General features: G+C 41.1%; 2 protein-coding genes across 6 annotated transcripts in view; one reads left to right on the plus strand and one right to left on the minus strand.

Annotated features, from left to right (window-relative positions):
* Positions 1-3,140, minus strand: part of SUPT3H (SPT3 homolog, SAGA and STAGA complex component) — a 543,512-nt gene extending 540,372 nt beyond the window's left edge. Inside the window, 2 exon segments of the mRNA XM_032299791.1 lie at positions 2,798-2,875; positions 2,877-3,140. Coding sequence (XP_032155682.1) covers positions 2,798-2,875; positions 2,877-3,125 — 327 coding nt within the window. The 5' untranslated portion in view covers positions 3,126-3,140.
* RUNX2 (RUNX family transcription factor 2) overlaps positions 1-21,447 on the plus strand; it is a 221,621-nt gene that overhangs the window by 46,245 nt on the left and 153,929 nt on the right. The window lies entirely within an intron of this gene.

Below are 21,447 nucleotides of genomic sequence, written 5' to 3' on the forward strand. Positions count from 1 at the left end.
TTATTTAGACCCAAAAACAGTAATTTTGTCGCTGTTTTAAAGTATATTTCTGACCGGGCACGGCGGCTCACGCCTGTAGTCCCAGCACTTTGGGAGGCTGGGGCAGGTGGATCACTTTAGGTCAAGAGTTCAAGACCAGCCTGGCCAACATGGTGAAACCCTGTCTCTATTAAAAATACAAAAACCAGCCGGGCATGGTGGTACATGCCTGTAATCCCAGCTACCAGGGAGGCTGAGGCAGGAGAATTGCTTGAACCTGGGAGGCGGAGGTTGCAGTAAGCCAAGATCACACCATTGCATTCCAACCTGGTCAACAAGGGCGAAACTCCATCTCAAAAAAAAATAGTAATAATAAAGTATTTCTGATACTGCAACATGGTTAATTGTCCTAAAACTATATATTACAAATTCCAACAAGGTTAATAGTAGGGTGACATTATGTGGTCCCAACTGGAGCATTTCTGACAGTGAAAGGGGCTCTATTAAATAACTGTGCTGGAACAATCAGGCTTTAAACCATGACTGTCTCAGAAAAATTAAGATATTATGGTCACCCATAAAAGTACCCCATTCTGATTCATATATTATGAGCTATTCTCATCCGATTAATTCGTGAGCTTTAAGCTATTGTTCCAGATCTAAAGATCATCTTCAGCCTTGAGATCAAGAACATCATTTTTCTTTTTTTTAAGAGACAGGGTCTCCCTCTGTAGCCCAGGCTGGAAAGCCAGGCCTGACCATGACTCACTGCAGCCTTGAACTCTTGGGTTCAAGAGAACCTCTGGCCTCAGCCTCCCAAAGTGCTGGGATTACAAACATGAGCCAACTGCCTGGCCCAAGGGCACCATTTTACAGACATCAGGTCAAGCACCTGGAAAAAAAAAAAAAAAAAAAACAGACGCACATATTTCAAGGAAAGTACTTTTGTGAAACATCACCTAATTTCACTTCTCTCTCCAAAAGATTTGGATAACCATGAAACTAGTTCTAAAATGTCCCAATACTCAAGAGTTACAATTTTTCAAATCGCTTTACTATACAAAAGGTTAAAAAAGAAAAAAACTTGAATAAAAGTGCTGGAAAGTTCTCACTGAAAACTAACCAAAGTGGTAAAAGATAGTAGAAACCCAAAATCACAATATACTACAACAATGTTTAAAGAAAAATCCAGTTAATACTGTCATAGCTCTGTGAATCTGGCATTAGCTGTACAACCTAGGAGACAAAAGAATGCTTTGCTTTGTCAAGATGTAAATAAGTACTTACAGGCCCATGCTCTGAACTGCAGTATTTGAATGAAAGGCATTATTTGAATATAATGACAATTTCCTAAGGCAGTAAATGTTCCAAAGAGTTGGCTTCTTTGATTTAAAACTCAACCGTATTAAGACTTGGAAGGACTCTCAAAATCTAAATTGTAGACTTGTGCTGTCCAATGCAGTGGCCACCACTAGCCACACGTAGGTATTTAAACGTAAATCAATTTATTAACTTATGAATAAAATTAAATATTAAGTTGCTCAGTGATACTCATCGCATTTCAAGTGCTGAAGAGTCACTGTGCCTAGAGGCTACCACTAATGCCTACTGGCACAGATTATAGAACATCTCCATCATGGCAGAAACTGCTACTGAAAAGTGCAGCTCTAGACTTAGGCACACTTTGCTCCAATGTCCCGAATATTCTGAGATAAGAAACTTTCAACAGCACAAAGTGCATTCCATTCTTGCAAAGTACTATCACGAACTGTTCCTCCTAGTCAAATTCAGCCTCTTTGAAACATTCACCAGAAATTCCCAAGTTCGGTCCTTCAAGTAAATCTTTGCAGGGCGAATTTAATTACTCTTCCAAAGAGACCCCAGGTCCTCTCCTTCCAAATAAATATATATACACACATATATATACATATATAAACACACACACATATATACATATGTATATATACATACACATTTCTTTCTACCGAAATCGTTTAATATTTCTATTAACCTCATGGAGAAATGATAATTTATCCACGTGTACAGTAATACTATGTCCAGGATCGTGGGAGTGTCAAATATTACATATCACTGTCTTCATAACATCACTCTCACTTGTCAGACCAAGTGTCCTGCTTCTCCAAGAAGATAAGGTCGCCCAATCATTCTGAACTCCTAAAACATGGAGAGCAAAAGTAGAGCTAACATGTAATGAGCAGCACCTGGCGCTGTTCTAAGCTTTTTAACGTGTATTTTCTCACATAATCGTCACAATTGTGAACTAGGCAATAAGATCGCCATTTTACAGACCAAAACGAGGCAAAAACAAACTCAATAATTTCCCCAGGGGTCACAGACATGAGCTCACCCCACAGAGAACACAGTGAATCTTTTCCTCTTTCTGGATGCTACACTCTCAACTAACTACCTAACTCTTCTCTCGCCGTGCCATAAAGCAACAACTTCCCTCTTTAGTGACTCCCCCTGCAGTCCCCAACACTACCTAGACGACCCTCGCACCCCGCTTCTTAATACAGCCCAGCCCCCCTCACCCCACGCCCACCGCCGACAGGGTGGAGTCGAAAGGCAACTCCACGCTCTGCGGCGGAACCAGGGCGCTGCGCCCGGCCAGCGCCTCCCACGGCCGCCCTCCCTTCAACCCTCCGGCGTAGACGCGGAAGACCCAGGCGGCCGCCCGCGAGCCGGGGCCAGGGCGTGGCAGGCGCGGGGACCCAGATCCGCGGGGATGTCCGCGCCGCGTCCCTCCCGGCTCCCCGAAGTCTCCCCCGCCCGCACCGCCCCCCGCACGCCCCACAACCTCTGCTTTAAGAACCCTTGTAGGCACGGCTGCGCTTCCTGCGTGGAGAATGTGGGGGTGGAGATGGTGCGGTTTCTGCTGCTGCGGCCCGGGACACGCTTGGAAAGGGGCGGGGTGGGGGGCAGAGAGTGTGGAGTGTAGAAAGGCAAAAGGTGACTCGGCAGTGTGGCGGGGGGCATAGGGGGGTGCAAGATGGCGTGGGCGGGGGTTGCGGAGACTGAGGAGTTAGCGCTACCGACACCCCCAGCATTCGCGGTATCGGCGCATGCGCGCTCGGCCGAGTGGCGCGCGGCTCCCAGCCCGAGCAAGCTACTTCCGCCACGCTCATCGGGGCGGGGCGTTCTGCGCAGCTCTCAGGGCCCGGCGTGGGCAGAACTGAGCTACTCAGCGGTCCTTAGAGCGGGGACGGCTGGGAGCGGTGTGGGGATGAGTTGAGATCCCTCAGGGTGTAGAGGGACCAGACTTGAATTATGTAGGCATTGGGGCTGAGAGGGCTAGGATTTTTGAAGGATCGATGACCGACACTGGAAGTTGATTTTCAACTCCAGGGAAGAGATTGACCGTTGTAAGCTTCTTTCCAGGAATTGGGGTGAACGGGATCTTGGGATTGTGCGTTTAGAACAGTGAATGAAAACGCTCCCGCCAGGGCCGCAGTGCGGGCGTGTGGATGTGGAACCCGTTCTGGGACGGCGAAACCAGGTCTTCCGCCGCTCCCGCGCGCCATCACTCCCTACCTTGACCTTGCACAGAATCTTTTCCATTAATCTGCAATTAATAGTTTCCCCCAAATCATGTTACTAGACGCAGGCGTTTAACTACCATGTATTGTTATAGAAAACTTGTTCTACTTGAAGGCGTTTTTTTTTGGACGATTCTGTATTTAGGTTTTGGCCTACGCCTAATTTTAAAATCTTGCTCCCCCGGTATTGAACTGTATATCTTGTCCTCCCACATTTGATCGATATAGATGTAGTTCTTGAAATAATACAGTAGCCGGGCGCGGTGGCTCAAGCCTGTAATCCCAGCACTGGAGGCCGAGGCGGGTGGATCACGAGGTCAAGAGATCGAGACCATCCTGGTCAACATGGTGAAACCCCGTCTCTACTAAAAATAAAAAAAATTAGCTGGGCATGGTGGCGCGTGCCTGTAATCCCAGCGACTCAGGAGACTGAAGCAGGAGAATTGCCTGAACCCAGGAGGCGGAGGTTGCGGTGAGCCGAGATCGCGCCATTGCACTCCAGCCTGGGTAACAAGAGCGAAACTCCGTCTCAAAAAAAAAAAAAAGAAATAATACAGTAATCGTAAGACAATGGTTTCAGTCTTTCATTCTTTATATAATATGCAGTCTGATTTATAATTTAACATTCTTATTGGCTGCTTAAAGAAGAAAACTGATTATCCATGCTCACCTTCACACCTGTGACGTCAAATATATAAAATAACTTACAGGGATTCAAGTATTAACCTTCACCAAGTCTTTTTAAGCATCACTGCTTCGGTTATTTTCTTGCCTATAGATACTGTATGTGAGTTCTGAAATAATCCCTCCTGTTTGCTTAAATTGTTTAAAATAGCAACTTATTTGGTTATTTCCTCTGCGGATTGTAGTTGAGTCTGCTAATGTTGTGTTTGATTCTCTTTACTCTCCCCAATGCTTCAATATTTGCCAAATACCTAAAATTCCAAAAGAATAAATATATTTAGGATGTGAGAGTTCAGCATAATGTGAAAATCAGGGCTCAATTCATTGCTGGCCAAAATGTGCAGTATAAGGAAAAGTAACAGAGAGCGAGTATCGTAATAACTTCTTACATAGGAAGATTGGTTGAAAAGCTCTTTTGAGTACATTGCCAAGAAAGTGAAAAGATTAAGAGAGAAATTAATGTTCACATCTAAAGAAACCACTTCATATAAACCATTTCAATTAAAATTATGTTCAATAAATGTTGTCATAGAAGTTCCTACACTGGAGTTTCACCTGCATCAGATGAGTGCCTGTTTGACCCAGTTTATCAGAATAGAATCCAGATCATCTTACTCTAGAATACTGGTGTCCAGTCTGCATATAATCACACACAACAGAAGTTAATGAGAGTGAGACATGGAGAAGGGAAACTGAGTTAAGGCATTGATACAGGAAGTTTAAAAATTCACTCTTAGGAAACTGAATTGTGCTGTTGGGAGAGATCTGAGTGTTAAAGTCATATAAGTTATCCAGGTTCCTACCTCCTGGAAATTTGTTAAAATCCATTTTTGAAAATCTGATTTATCCATAATTTTGCTCACAGTTTAAGACCATTGCTATATACAAAGGATCAAAAATATTTTCCATTAAATTAATATCAAATATCCTAAATTACTGATGCTACCAGGGTATCCCAATTATAACAAAGCTAGAATAGTGAAGCTTTGCTGAAGTTAAGGCTTTGATGATTACCACCTCTTAGAAAAGCAAGTGATTTTCAAGGCATGTGGGGAAAATGCATCAGGAGACCAAGTGAATTTGTCACTCCACAAAAATGGCTCCATCACATGGACAAAACTGTTAAAGGAAAATGAAGCATTGTTAGTGTCGACTTTTACATTCCTTGGGCATGTAACATTCATGTAGACTCACTAGTGCAGAGAGAAAGTACATATATCTAAGTAAAAGTGCCCACAGGCATCTTAAAATGATTACGTAGTAAAGCCCACATTCTCAAAAGAATAGCAGAAGCCATGACTAATATGGAACCATCTCTCTGATTCCACGGAAGTGGTTTCTTCTCAGGTGGATGCCACAGTGACAGTTCAGGTGGCCTGCAAATTGTCGTTTGAGATTCATACTCTTTCTTGTTAGGATGCTTGTGGGGACTTTTATTTTCTATTTACCAATTATTTCATCCTTTGCTATATTTGCCTTCTATTTTTAATGTTTAAATTGTCACCATGGAAATAAACTGGGTAGATTGCATATTGTTTAGAACTGTATGTTGCAATTGTTGCTATATTTAATTTTCTGACGTTGAGAACGGTTTTCCAATTGCATTCTCAAAGGTGTCTTGTTTTATGTTTAGAGCAAGTTGTTCTGACCAAAAAGATTCCTCAGCCCAGTGGTACCGGAGCAAGTAACTTAACATCATTGGCCTTCAGTTTTTGTATCTATAGAATGAGATGATGGAACCAAACGAACTAAAACCTTACAGCCCTAAAATTCTGTGTTCCTTCAACATGGGAATAGCCAAAGGATGGATCCTAAAGTTGTGCAGAATAATTTCAGCATTTGTGCTACCAAAAAATCACAGAAGTATTCAGGACTTTTTTTTTTTTTTTTTTTTTTTTTTTTTTTTTTTTTTGAGACAGGGTCTCTCTCTGTCTCTCTGTTGCCCAGGCTGGAGTGCAGTCATGCAATCACAGCTCACTGTAGCCTAAACCTTCTGGGCTTAAGCAATCCTTCCACCTTAGCCTCCCCAGTAGCTGGGACTACAGGCAAGTGCCACTACATTCAGCTAATTTTTTAATGTTGTGTATAGATAGGGGTCCCCCTATGTTGCCCAGGCTGGTCTCAAACTCCTAGGCTCAAGAGATCCTCCTGCCTCAGCCTCCCAAAATGCTGGGATTACAGGAGTGAGCCAGCATGCCCTGCCTGATGTTACACATTTCAAAAGAAAAACCAACATGAAATGATATATCAAATCTGCAGATGCACTGGTGGGATGGGGGTGTCACAAAATTATTGATGTGTAATCAAATTGGCTTCCCTCACCTTCCAATTGCATTCATATGTTCCAAACTAGGAAAAGCAGTACAATGATTAGAAAAGACATGTTAAAAAATGACAGTACCAGGTAACTTGTAGAATTATAGTTATGATCATTCTCTTAGCGACCTCTCATTGTAGATTTCACGGCCTGGGCTCTTTTAAAATTAGTGCTTGGTTGCTAAAAAACTGATTATGTTTTTGAGAGTCAGAATGGTAAGGGAATCATGGAATGCCAGAGTTTTAATGAGACTTTGAGCTCTCCAGGCACATGAAAACTTAGTTGTTCCAATTCCCTTGAAATCCAATATGTAATACTCTTATACTGGAATCAAACACCTTTCACATTTCAACAGATTCTTGTGAGCCTAACATGTACCTGACACTATTCTCAAAGTTGCAGATATAGCAGTGAACAAAACAGACAAAAACCTATGCCATCATCAAACTCACATTCTAGTAGAACTTAGACAATAAAAATAAATACCCAAATTATATAGTATGTTAGAAGACCATGAGTGTTATCGGAAAAATTTGTATGGGAAGGGCCGTGGAATGAGACCAAGCACAGGAGGAATATGGAGATGTAATTTTTAAATTGGGCAGTTGCAGCAAGCCTCCCTGAGAAAGTAGTATTTGAATAATGACTTGAAAGTGAAGGAGATACCTGCACATATCTGAAGAAAGAGCATTCCAGACAATGGCAATAACTTGTGCACACCCTAGGATGGGGACAGGTGAATTGAAGCAACTGCCAGGAGGTCACTTGTAGCTAAAGAAGAGTAACCCAGGAAGAAAATCATGTGTTATGAGGTCAGAGAAACACTAAGCCAGATGGTGAAAGGCCTAGTGTGCCTGAGACTGGGAGACTATTGGCAGAAGATTGACATCGTAAGATTTAGTCTTTAAATTAGTTCCCCTGGCTGCCGGATTGAAAATAGTCTGTAGAGTGACAGGCCCTATTGCAGTAACCCAGGCAAAAGATGACAGTAGCTTGTACTAGGGTTGTGACAGTAAGGTCTTAAGACATGGTTGGGTTCAAGATACATTTTGCAAACCAATATGATTTGTTTACACATTGGATTTAGGGTTCTAAAGGAAACAAGGATGAACAACTGTTTGTTCTGAGCAACTGGAAAAATGGATCTGCCTACATTAGCTGAGATGGGGAAGATTGGGGTTGGAGTATGCTGGGTAGGTACAAGAGATCAGGAATGCAGCTGGGGAATAAATACATAATTAAGCATGATGGTTGTATTATCTTTAATGTTTTGCCATCAAAAATAAGTAAGTTCTGGGCCTGTCACGATGGTTCACGCCTATAATTCCAGCACTTTGGGAGGCCAAGGCGGGTGGATCACTTCAGTCCAGTTCAAGACCATCCTGGCCAACATGACAAAACCTTGCCTCTACAAAAAAATTAGCCAGGTGGGGTGGCACAGGCCTGTAATCCCAGCTACCAGCTATGTACTTGGGAGGCTGAGGCAGGAAAATTGCTTGAACCCGGGAGGCAGAGGTTGCAGTGAGCCAAGATGGCGCCACTGCACTCCAGCCTAGACAGCAGAGTGAGACCCTGTCTCAATAAATAAATAAATAAAGATCTTCTTATAGAAATGAAAAGTTTAAATTTGTAACATTTTATAATTAAATTAATTTCTAATCCTACTCATGTCATAAAGTTCCATTTAGACCTATCTAATGTATGTCAAGGAATACCTTTAAGAAAATTTGAGAATAGCTAAACATCCCCTTGTTTAAAAAAAAGAAAAGAAAAAAATTTTTTTGATCTATCAATACTTGAAAGTAGAGAATAAAGTTCACATGAATATATAGAAACATCCAGTTCTCCAAAGTGTTTTTATTGAAACTGAATCTATTTCAGTGAATTATGAAATAACTGCCTTCTTTTTCTATTACACATGGAAACAGGGCCAAAAGTTATTTGGTGCCATATGAAATAAACTACAGTGTGGTTAACACAACCTGCTATTCCTACTTCACATTCTGAAGGTAGATGCAATAAACCTATTTTGACTAAGTAATGCTCAGATCATTTGATAAATAGTAATCAGGGAACTGTACCAACAGATTTCACTAACTTACTTTGTTTTTATTTTTAGCTTTTTCCTGATGCAACATAAGCTGTATTTTCCTCTTTCCTGAATATATTTAAAACCACTTCTTTAACTCAGTCAGGTATAGTGTAAAAAATAAGGGTTTGGTGCCACTGATTAGCCATAACGCTGGGCAAGTTATTCAACTGAAAATAAGTGTCCTCTACTGTAAAATAAGGATAGGAATACCTAATGTAGGGAGGTTGATATCAGGATTTAAATGGGAAGTTCCTGACACATTGAAAATATTTAATAATTTGTAGTTATTACTGTTTTCCAGCGGGTGAGGGTTGGCTTTTTTTGGGGGAGAGGGGGGTTGATTTTTTTTTTTCTTTTAGACAGAGTTTCACTCCATCACCCAGGCTGAATGCAGTGGCACTATCTCAGCTCACTGCAACCTCCGCCTCCTGTGTTCGAGTCATTCTCATGTCTCAGCCTCCTGAGTAGCTGGGACTACAGGCATACATCACCATGCCCAGCTAATTTTTGTATTTTTTCTAGAGACAGCGTTTCATCGTGTTGGCCAGGCTGGTCTTGAACTGCTAGCCTCAGGTGATCCTCCTACCTCGGCCTCCCAAAGTACTAGGATTACAGGCATGAGCCACTGTGCCTGGCCAGTTTTCTAGTTTTTATTATAATTAGTTATTGAGTAATTTTGTAATGTTTATATCTTTAATGTGTCAGACATGGGACTATTAAATACAAAATCTTACCTCAAGTATTAGATATTAGGGTGTCTTTTTTTTTTTAAAGCAGTGGGGTCTCACTCTATCTCCCAGGCTGGACTACAGTGGCACGATCATAACTCACTGTAACTTCAGCCTGCTGGGCTCAAGCAATCCTCCCGCCTGATGCTACAGATGCACACCACCATATTTAGTTAATTTTAAACAATGTTTATGGAGATGGGGTCAGACTATGGTGCCAAAGCTGATCTCAAACTCCTGGCCTCACATCATCTTCCCACCTCAGCCTCCCAAAGTGCTGAGACTACTATGCCTAGCCTATTTTTTTCTTAATTCAGTAAAATTATGTAAATTCAGTAAATTATGTAAATTCTTTTAGCAAACATCTACTGAAGACGTAATAAGTATACTACTAGTCATTGTTAGACATTGGGAATATATGATGAATAATAAGAGTCTCTGCCCTCATAAATACTTCTTCCTGGTGAATTTAGGAGAGACAGTGGTATATAAACAAGGAAGAGCAAAGGTACTGTGATAATATGTAGCCTAGGTGTCAGCTGAGACCTCCTTGTCTTTTAAGCTCTCTGTTAGGATTGGTTTGAACCTCCATTCTACCTCATTTGCAAACCCAGTGCCCAACCCAAGATTTCTTCTTATTTCTGGAGAGCTAATGTTCTCACTGAACCCTCTGACTCTGAACTTCCACTTATAATAAACGAATGAAGTTCATGGATGAGCTGCCATCTGTCCTTATTCCACAAACATCCACTGAGATGTGGAACTTAGCCATATTCCTAGGTTTCACCAAAAAGCATTTCCATAAAGTTCTGTGTGGGCAGATTTACTAAGGTTTTGAAATGATGAAAGGGAGTTGACATCACAGAAACACAATTTAGAAGCACTGTACATTTCTATTCTTAAAAGCGGGCCAGATGTGATATCTCACACCTGTAATACTAGCACTTTGGGAGGCCAAGGCGGGTGTATCCTTGAGATCAGGAGTTCAAGACCAGCCTGGTCAACATGGCGAGGCCCCGTCTCTACTGAAAATACAAAAATCAGCCAGGTGTGGTGGCATATGCCGGTAATCCCAACTACTCAGGCTAAGACGGAAGAGTCGCTTGAACCTGGGAGGCAGAGGTTACAGTGAGCTGAGATCGCGCCACTGCACTCCAGTCTTGGTGAAAAAACACTCCTGCCACAATATTGTGCTTCGCCACAATGCCCCTTTTCTTCTTTCTAGTCAGTCCTCTGCTCTTCCTTGCCCAAAAATTCTTATTTGTTTTTAATATTAAGTAGTTTTGTTATTTTCTTTTCTTAGATTCCAGCAGGCTCCAGTCTTTGAGGGCTTACTGGCCAGCCTTCAAAACTATCTAATATAAATTATCTTACTTCCATATGTATAGATGGCAGCAGAGACACAATTAGAGAGTACTCATTGGAGTCCACTAAGTGTTGACTGGAGCAGAAAAAGATATCAAGGAAGACAACCTCTCTGAATGTCAGTTGCCTCAGTCTATAAAACTTCAAAGTTTTGTGATGAGGATTACATGGAAATGTATGTGAAGTGCCTTGCACATGGACAAGCTCATAATAAATGTTTTTTTGGCCGGGCGCGGTGGCTCACGCCTGTAATCCCAGCACTTTGGGAGGCCAAGGCAGGTGGATCATGAGGTCAAGAGATCGAGACCATCCTGGTCAACATGGTGAAACCCCGTCTCTACTAAAAATGCAAAAAATCAGCTGGGCATGGTGGCGCGTGCCTGTAATCCCAGCTACTCAGGAGGCTGAGGCAGGAGAATTGCCTGAACCCAGGAGGCGGAGGTTGCGGTGAGCCGAGATCGTGCCATTGCACTCCAGCCTGGGTAACAAGAGCGAAACTCTGTCTCAAAAAAAATAAAATAAATGTTTTTTTGTTGTTGTTATTCTTGTCATTACTATAGAGAAGATGACTCATCACTCAGTCTTGAGAAGTAAATGATGGTTGAACAGAATGAGGAAGGATCACTGGGGCAGAGGGAGCCGTATTAGCAAAGTCAGAGTATGTTGGAGGAAGCTGTGAGTTGTCCAGCATGATGGATTCATAGGGTATGAGAAGGAAAGCTAGAAATTTGACAGGGACCAGATCAAGTCTTGGGTATTATGTTTGGACTTCATCTAATAAAAGATGGAGAACCTTGGAAGAATTTTTTTTTTTAAATGCAATGACGTGGTAAAATTTGCCTTTTAGTTGACAGTAATGTGTGAAAAAAGTTGGGTGGGTGAAAAATTGGAAGGAGCTAACAATTCAGGAAAGGTGATATGGGCTAGAGTTAAGTCAATCGAGTAGGAAACAATAGAAGATGACAGGAGAAATGCTAAAGAAGTAGAATTTTATGACTTGGCTACTGGTAAGACATGAGGGTAGAAGTAAGGCAAAGAAGGAACTGAAGTATGATTCCAAGGTTTCTTGACTTACGGAGTGGGTGGTAGTACCATTTATCAAGACAACAAATACCAAAATGGCAGTTTCGGACATATGTTTGGGTGACTATACAAAATCTCAGTGGCTATGACAAGTAGCAAACTGGAATATTTGGGCAGAATAGTGGGGATAGATGCTACAACAAAGTCTGTAGTTCAAGAGAGTCGATGGACATTTAGGTTTAGTAACGAGACACACACACCACTCATCATTCCACACACATAACTCACATGCGACACTCAGCCCTATTCCTAGATTTGGCCTAGAAACATTCTCACAAGGATCTGTATGGGCACAAAGGAAGCCAAAGAAGAAAATGAAATGCCAGAGAGAATGCATAAAGGAATGAGAAGTGAGTCAAACATCAAATTCTAAATACCCACATTCAGTGCTTCTAGTTCCTAGATCTAAATGTCCACATGCTCTCCTAATCTCCAGACTGTATTCTAGCTTCTATCCCCATCATTCTATCTGAATATTCCAGTTGTGCTACTGGTTATAGCCACTGGGATTTTTATGCAGTTACCTTAAACACATTCAACAGGAGGAGGAGAGGAAGAGTCAACGAGGAACACTGAGAAGGTGGTTAGTGGTGTCACAGAAACCAGGAGAGCAGAGTTTCAAAGAGGCATATTAATGATGCTACAATGAGAATCAGGATTAATTGGACTTAACCAGTTGAAAGTAGCCTTTGGCAAACAGCTTAGACAGAGTGGTAGGAATGGAAGCTTTGTTATAGTGATTGGAAAGGGAAGCGTAGATAAGGAAGTGGAGAACCAAGTTCCTTATTCTTCCTGAAAACTTGGCCTGTGAAACAGAATGAGTAGCTGCAGAAATATTCAGGGCCAGCGGGGCACGGTGGCTCACATCTGTAATCCCAGCACTTTGGGAGGCTGAGACAGGTGGATCACAAGGTCAGGAGTTTGAGACCAGTCTGACCAACATGGTGAAACCCCGTCTCTATTAAAAATATAAAAATTCCCTGGGCATGGTGGTGAGTGCCTGTAATCCCAGCTACTTGAGAGGCTGAGGCAGGAGAAATCGCTTGAACCCAAGAGGCAGAGGTTTCAGTGAACTGAGATCACGCTGCTGCACTCCTGCCTGGGTGATAAAGTAAGACCCTGCCTCAGAAAAAAAAAAAAGAAAGAAAGAAATATTCCGGGCCATGAGAGAGATTTTCAAGATCAAAAGACTTAAGCTTGTTTACAGGCTTTTGAGAAAAAGCTGGTAAAGAGGGAAGGTTTGAACACTTGCGAGAGAAGAAAGCTAATGACAAAATCACTACGATGCAAAGATGGAATGAGACCCTGGAAAAGACAGGAAGACTTTTGATCAAGAGCCCAGAAAGTGGGATGAGTCTTAAATTAGAAAAGGGGTAGACTGGAAAAAGGAAATAAGAGCTTGAAGCAGACCATACCTGATGATCCCAGTTTTTAAAATAATGCATGAAAGCAACTATTTTGCTGAAAAAGTGAGGACGACAGGGTAAATCCTGTATGATGTGATAGAGTTTTGTTGCAATACTGTGCTGAATGGGAGATAGCCAGAGGCTTGTTAAATTGCAGCTTAGCCCAGAGCATAGAGCAGTGGCTCTAAAAGTCTACTTGCAGAATCTGCTTCTCATTAGAAATGAACATTTGGGTCCCATCCCAAACCTGCAGAATCAGAAACTCTGAGAGGCGGAGCTCAGCAATCTGCTTTAACAAGTTGTCCAGGTGATTTCGAAGTAAGTTAATGTTTGAGAACCACTTGCGCTAGAGCATCTACAGAATTTGTGACTCCTCCAACTAGCAAGCAATGATAAAGCACAAACTGTGCTACTCAACCACATTCTAGTCATTTTTGGTAATATTTTTCATATTACAATTATATTTATTTGAAACAATATTGTTAAGGACTTTTAAAACCCTACTGGTTTTTCTCTAGAAATGGGTGTTACACAAGATTTAAAAATATAAACAAAGAGATTTCTTTCCTCCCAGTTTTACAAAGCAAACACTGTTTAAAAAAATCTTGCTTCTCTACTCTCTTTTTACATTTATAATAGAGAAATAATACAATTGTTGTTCACTGCATCAGAAGTATTCAATGATTCACCCTATACAGCAGTTCTCAAACTATGCTCCCGCACTGGTGTCATCCCATTCTAACCAAATAATGCAGTCATTTCCCCGCCCATGGGGAAGGAGTTTATGAACTGAATTTCTCAATTTTAAATTATTCCCCAACAAATGTTTCTTAAACATTTGGCTTCTACTATTTGTCTTGCAGCAAGTGCTAATCGATGGTGAAGTAAGTGAACAAATAGTAAATGACTGTTAATGAAAGTTGAAGTTAGCCAATCATACTTAATTCAGTAGTTTCTCTTTAATAGAACACGTTTATGACTGTGATTTTTATATTGCATACCAATAATAAAGTCATTGTTACTATTATTGTCCCAATAATGTTGCCATTGCTCAAATATTTGGAAGCTAACTTGGAACTACTTTCATGATCTGGGAGATATTATTTTGAAAATCCTAAACAATGAAACTGCCAACAGAATCCTGGTCTAGAAAGATCATAAGGACTTATTTTTCAGCTAACTATGTATGTAGGTAATCAACGTGATTTAACCAGGTATGTCTTGCTTAAAGAAATATGGCATATGCTTGGTGTGGTGGCTCACACCTGTAATCCCAGCACTTAGGGAGGCCGAGGCAGGCAGATCACGAGGCCAGAAGTTTGAGACCAGCCTGGCCAACATGGTGAAATCCCATTTCTACTAAAAATACAAAAATTAGCTGGATGTGATGGCACATGCCTATAATCCCAGCTACTCGGGAAGCTGAGGCAAGAGCTTGAACCCAGGAGATGGAGGTTGCTCCATGTGAGCCAAGATCATGCCACAGAGCAAGACATCGTCTCAAAAACTAAAAGAAAGAAAAATAGCATAATATGTGGAAATCCATATTTGCAAACCGTAAATGGACATACAGATGACAGTGAGACATTCTCCAATTATTTACAGTTAAGACTAAGCTCTGAAAGTTAATTTGTGTAATAAGTAAATAATGGATCACAGTAGAGAGACAGATCCAAGACAGCAAGCCTTAATTATAACTGGACTAAAATATTATATAAGTAAGAAGAGAGGTTAGTTAGGAAGTATAGAAAGAGCAGCATTAGAACATATTGGCAGGCTGGACATAGTGGCTCATGCCTGTAATCTGGCACTTTGGGAGGCTGAGGTAGGGAGATGACTTGAGGCCAGGAGTTAGAGACCAGCCTGGCCAACGTGGTAAAACCATGTCTCTCCTAAAAATACAAAAATTAGTTAGGTATGGTGGCGTACACCTGTAATCTCAGCTACTTGGGAGGTTGAGGCAGAAGAATTGCTTGAACCTGGGAGGTGGAGGTTGCAATGAGCCAAGACTGCACCACTGTCCTCTTGCCTGGGCCACAGAGTGAGACTCTGCCTAAAAAAAAGTTATTTTACGTTCTAATACTGTGGTGGTAAACGAGGAAAAGATAAATAGGTCAGGCTATGAGTGTCCTAGTATTATTTAAAAATTCAATTAACATAGATAACTCTCCTTATGCTGGCTCTGTTGTGACCAAGCAATCTTCAGATTCTTTGGCTTCCATGAATAGTATTTGGCTTCTCAAAAATGTGTTAATAATTAATGTCCATGATAATGATAATGTCAATAACTCAGCCTTTCGTTTTTTCTGCTGGGTCTCTTATAAGTTGAGTCCGCTCTGGAACAGCAAGATGTTGTCTGGTGAGGGTCAAGGGGTCAAACCCCAAACCCGAACTCCACTCTAAGAGGTTCAGGCAGTCCTGCTTGGCAGCACCCCAACCTGGAAACCTGCCTTTCTTCTGAGCAACGGCAGGAAGCAGATATATTATCATGTGCTTATTCACCTCATAAAAGGATCATTTGCTTTACGAAAATGTTTTAAAAAACTGGGAACTTAAAGAAGATGAGAAACTGAAAAGTGACTTTTGAGTTTTTAGACATTCTTTAATATTGACATAACTAGTCTTGATGGTGTGGTGTGGGTATAAGTATGAATGTATTGAACAGAACACTTGTTTGAGAAACTGAGCAGTTAAAAGAAGGAAGGGAACAAGATGGGAGGTGAAAGGGTAGTTGGGTAACTGAAAAGAGTTGTGGTTGTCATTTTCCTCTGTGAGAAAGAAACTAGGTCAAAAAAAAAAAAAAAAGAGAGAGAGAGAGAAAGAACCAATGGAAATAGAGATATGAACATCATAGGAGAGAAGTGGGATAACTCGGAGTCCAGGCTCCCTAAAAAGATTGGTTTTGTGGAGTAAGGGAGCACATTTCCTTTGGGGAAAACTCCTTCAAAATTACTCTGAAATATAGTACTTCTTTTAAGTACATAACTTTATTATTATAAAACGGCTTTAGACTGTCTTTTCTCTGATCATGTATCTGTCAAGTTTTATTTATTTACAAAGTATGAATGAAGTGCCTCTCACAATTAAAAGAGGAAGAAAGATGTGATCCTTGTCCTAAAGGAGCTTGCAGCCTAACAGGAAAAAATGGACTTCTTTTTTTTTTTTTTTTTTTTTTGGGACGGAGTTTCGCTCTTGTTACCCAGGCTGGAGTGCAATGGCGCTATCTTGGCTCACCGCAACCTCCGCCTCCTGGGTTCAGGCAATTCTCCTGCCTCAGCCTCCTGAGTAGCTGGGATTACAGGCACGCGCCACCATGCCCAGCTAATTTTTTTTTATTTTTAGTAGAGACAGGGTTTCACCGTGTTGACCAGGATGGTCTCGATCTCTTGACCTCGTGATCCACCCGCCTCAGCCTCCCAAAGTGCTGGGATTACAGGCTTGAGCCACCGCACCCGGCCTGAAAAAATGGACTTCTAAACAAATCATCATATGTCTTATATATGTACAACATACTATGTGATATGGTATCTTGTACATATCAAGATGTAGATGTTTATCCACTCCAAATCTCATTTTGAAATGTGATTCCCAATGTTGGAGGTGGGGCCTGGTTGGAGGTGGCTAGATCATGGGGGCTTAGCACCATCCCCTTGGTAAAAGTGAGCTCTTGCTGTTAGTTCACATGAGATTCTGTTGTTTAAAAGAGTCTGGAACCACCCCCTTCCTCTCTTGCTCCCACTCTCACCCTGTGACATGCCTGTGCCTGCTTCATCCTTCATCGTGATTATAAGCTTCCTGGGCAGATATTGGTACCATGATTACTTGTACAGCCTGAAGAACCATGAACCAATTAAACCTTTATAAATTACCCAGCTGCAAGTATTTCTTTACAGCAGTGCTAAAATTGCCTAACACATTGTATTTGTCAGTTTTCACACTGCTGTAAACTGCCTGAGATTGGGTAGTTTATAAAGGAAAGAGGTTTCATTGACTCATAGTTCAGCATGGCTGGGGAGGTTTCAGGAAACTTACAGTCATGGTAGAAAGCAAAGGTGAAGCAAGGCACCTTCTTCACAAGGTGGCAGGAAGGAGAAGTGCCAAGCAAAGGGGAGAGAACCCCTTATAAAACCATCAGATCTTGTGAGAACTCACTCACTATCACGAGAACAGCATGGGGGAAGCCACCCATGATTCAATTACCTCTACTTGGTCTCTCACTTGACACATGGCGATTATGGAGATTATGGGGATACAATTCAAGATGAGATCTGAGTGAGGACTCAAAGCCTCACAGTATTACACACTATGGAAGCATAGAAGAGATTAGTTATGCTTTTTAAATATTCAAATAATAATTCAAAACTATTTAATCCATTTCATTGGTGGCTCATTTTTTCACCAGTTTCCAGTCCTCATCTGCAGGCTGTCATATGTATAGTCAGGCCTTTATACTTGTTTCTAACCAGTTAAACAAACACACATTTTCTTTGCTTGCACAGTATAATAGAACCTGGGGCTCTGGGGAACTCAGAATTACATAATATATAATCCTTGCCTTCAAGAAATTTGCACTCCAATTGAGATGTGAAAGCTAATAGAACATTTTATTTCTTACTATTTGTATTTAAATATAGGCTGTGTATAGTGGCTCATGCCTGTAATCTCAGCACTTTGAGGGGCCAAGGCAGGAGGATTGCTTGAGGCTGGGAGTTTGAGACCAGCCTGGGTGACATTTTGTGAGACTCTGTCTCTGCAAAAAAAAATTTAATTACTAGTCAGGTGTGATGGCATCCACCTATATTCCTAGCTACTTGGGAAGCTGAGGCAGGAGGAATCCATGAGCCCAGGTTACAGTAAGCTATGATCACACCAATGTACTCCAGCCTGAACAACAGAGTGAGATTCTGTCCCTAATGAAATAAATAAAAATAAATATACTTTTACTTCTTAAAGGGAAAACTAATTAGGCTGTATAATCCCGATAATAATTCTGCCACATTTCCCAGCCAACAAAGACTTTAGGTAGGGAGGGTCAGAAGAAAAAGAAGGGAGACCAATAAATTGTAATGTTAATTTTTAAGTATAGAAATTACCTAGAAAATGCCTAGATCTACTTTTGCTGATGTTTATTCTGCTTGGTGTTCTCTGAGCTTCCTAGTCTAAGATTTGGTGTCTCTCATACATTTTGGGAAATTCTCAGTCATTATTACTTCAAATATTTCTTCTTTTGATTTCTTTCTTTCTTCTCCTTCTGTGATTTCCATTACAAGTATGTTACCCTTTAGTAACTGGCCCACAGTTCTTGGATATTCTGTTCAGAGTTTTTTCTTTCTACGGCATATCTTCAGGCTCACAGATTCTTTGTCCATGTCACATCTTTTGATGAGCCCATCAAAGGCGTTCTTTGTTTCTGTTACAGTGTTTTTGACTTCTAGTATTTCTTTTCGATTGTTTCCTAGGGTTTCCGTTTACATTACCCCTTTTCCTCTCACATGGCATTTTTTTTAATTTCTTAATTAAAGCCCTTAGCATATTAATTATAGTTATTTTAGCTTTCTAGTCTGATAATTTCAAAATCTCTGCTATATCTGAGTCTGGTTCTGATCCTTACTTTGTCTATTCAGACTGTATTTTTTGCTTCTTAGTATTTCTTGCCATTTTTTGTTGAAAGTCAGGTATGGTGTGTTGGGTAAAAGGAACTGAGGTAGATATGCCTTCAATGTGTAGTTTTATGTGTTTCTGGCTAGGAATTAGGCTGTGTGTATTGTTTGCTGTAGCTGCAGTGTCAGTTTCTAAAATATACTATTACTGGCCGGGTGTGGTGGCTCACACCTGTAATCCAAGCACTTTGGAGGCCAAGGCGGGCGGATCACCTGAGGTCGGGAATTCAAGACCAGCCTGACCAAGATGGTGAAACCCCGTCTTTAATATATATATATATATATATATATATATACACACACACACACACACACACACACATATATATATATACTATTAGTAAGTTCTTGCATTGCTGTAAAGGAAGATTTATAAAAAATTAAAAAAAGGTTTAATTGGCTCATGGTTCTGCAGGCTATATAGGAAGTATAGTGCCAGCACCTCCTTCTGGTGAGGGCCTTGGGAAGCTTACAACCATGGCAGAAGGTGAACAGGGGAACCAGTGCATAACATGGCAGCAGCAGGAGTAAGGTTGGGGTTGGTTGGGGGGGTGCCACACTCTTAAACAACCAGATCTCGCAAGAACTCAGAGAGAGAACTTACTCATTGTCATAAGGAAAGCACCAAACCATTCATGAGGGATCTGCCCCCATGACCCAAACACCACCCACCAGGCCCCACCTCCAACACTGAGGATTATATTTCAACATGAAATTTGGAGGAGACAAACATCCACGCCATATCAAATGTCCTTGAAGGTCCTCGTTTTAGCCTCGCCTGTTGTCTTGGGGTTTCCCCAGAGACTCATTTTTAAGTAGGGTCTGAAGCTTACAGATATTTTAGCTATGATCCTCGATGAGTATAAAGGACCCTGATGGATGTGAAGGTAAAGTACAGGAGCAGAGGAAGTGTTCCATAATTTTATTATTAGCTTTCAGTCTTCCAGTGAGCCTGGCTGTCTGGTCTGTGAACTTCACAAGTGCTTCTCATCTTCTCCTCCTGACTCGGGACTGGGATTAAGTATTTCTCTTCCTCCACGTGGAATGCTGCAGGAGGCTGGAGTTGGGTGTGTTCTTTACCCCCAGTCAGCTAAGCCCTGGTAAAACAGCTTGCCTTAAGGGCAGGACTTTGTTAAGCAAAACAAAGTGCTCTGAGCATATTTCAAATGATTACTTTCCCCTCTTTCCACAGGAAGCTTGAGAGCATTTTTCTCTGATCTTTTTCCTGAGACCCTAGTGGGACTCCTGGAGGTAAAACTCAGGAATGGGCATGGGGGAGGGGCGGGCAAGACCAGGGCCCCAGGAATTTTATTGTTGTTGTTTTTAATATCTCAATTTAGTCCACAAGCTTAGTCTCCAGCAATTAATGAATTATCCTGTAAGTGTTCCTACTAGGTTCCAGCCACACGTCTGTTCCTCATAAACTGTGATTGTTTATAATCAGTCTGTTTCTCCAGTGTTTGGGGCAGTGGCTTGTCTTGTGATCTCCACTCTCTGATGGATCTAAGAAGAATGGTTGGTTTTCAGTTTATCCAGCCTTTTTTTTCTTGTGAGAATGGAAGTGACAACTTCAAAGCTCTTTACATATCACACTGGAAACTGGAAGTCCACTGCAGTCTCATAGAAATAATTTATGACTATTAGAATCTTAACATCTATCAGTTGAAGTCACACTGGTACTCAGTGGTAGAATGACATACTGTTTCATGCTCAAATCTGGTTTTTAAACCTCCTAGGTGTTAGGTTATTTTAGTTGAATTACTTAACCCATGTGAGCTCATATATCCTCATCTATAAAATGAGAGTGATACAAATTCTTCCTCAAACATAGAAGAGAGAGTAAAATAAGACCATAAAACAAAACGTTTAGGGGAAAATGTGTGACAAAAATTTAGCGAAAAAGGAGGCAATTTCTATGGTTCTTTATCTTGCATTATAACCTATAAAAGTAAGCATTTCAAATGAGTCATACACTATTTAACCCAATACTTTATTTTTTTTTTGGAGACAGGGTCTTGCTCTCTTGCCCAGGCTGGAGTGAAGGGTGCCATCTTGGCTCACTGCAACCTCTGACTCCTGGACAAGCAATCGTGTCTCACTCAGCCTACCAAATAGCTGGGATTACAGGCATGCGCCACCGCACCCAGCTTTTTTTTTTTTTTTTGGATTTTTAGTAGAGATGGGGTTTCACCCTGTTGGCCAGGCAGGTCTCAAATTCAGGCCTCACGTGATCCACCCACTTCGGCCTCCCAAAGTGCTGGGATTATAGGCATGAGCAACTGTACCACCCCAACCCAAAACATTTTCAACTCACTATATTAATTACTAAAAGATTCTTTGCTTTATGAAAAGGTTTCTTTTTTTTTTTGAAAAAAAAAAGAAAAAAGAAGAAAGAGAGAAAAAAATTAAAAAAAAAAAGAATGAAGGAGAGGAAGAAAGAGCAAGAAGAAGAAGAAGAGAGAACGGGGGTGTCGCTTTATTGCCAGGGCTAGAATGCAGTCTAAAAATGGGTATGAGACATGAAAAAGAATGAGGGAAGAAATAACAAACAAGCAGCCAACCAATATTTCATTTAA

The sequence above is a fragment of the Sapajus apella genome, unplaced genomic scaffold (genome assembly GCF_009761245.1).
Source record: "Sapajus apella isolate SASKATOON/1434 unplaced genomic scaffold, GSC_monkey_1.0 scaffold41, whole genome shotgun sequence".
Taxonomy (NCBI): Eukaryota; Metazoa; Chordata; class Mammalia; order Primates; family Cebidae; genus Sapajus; species Sapajus apella.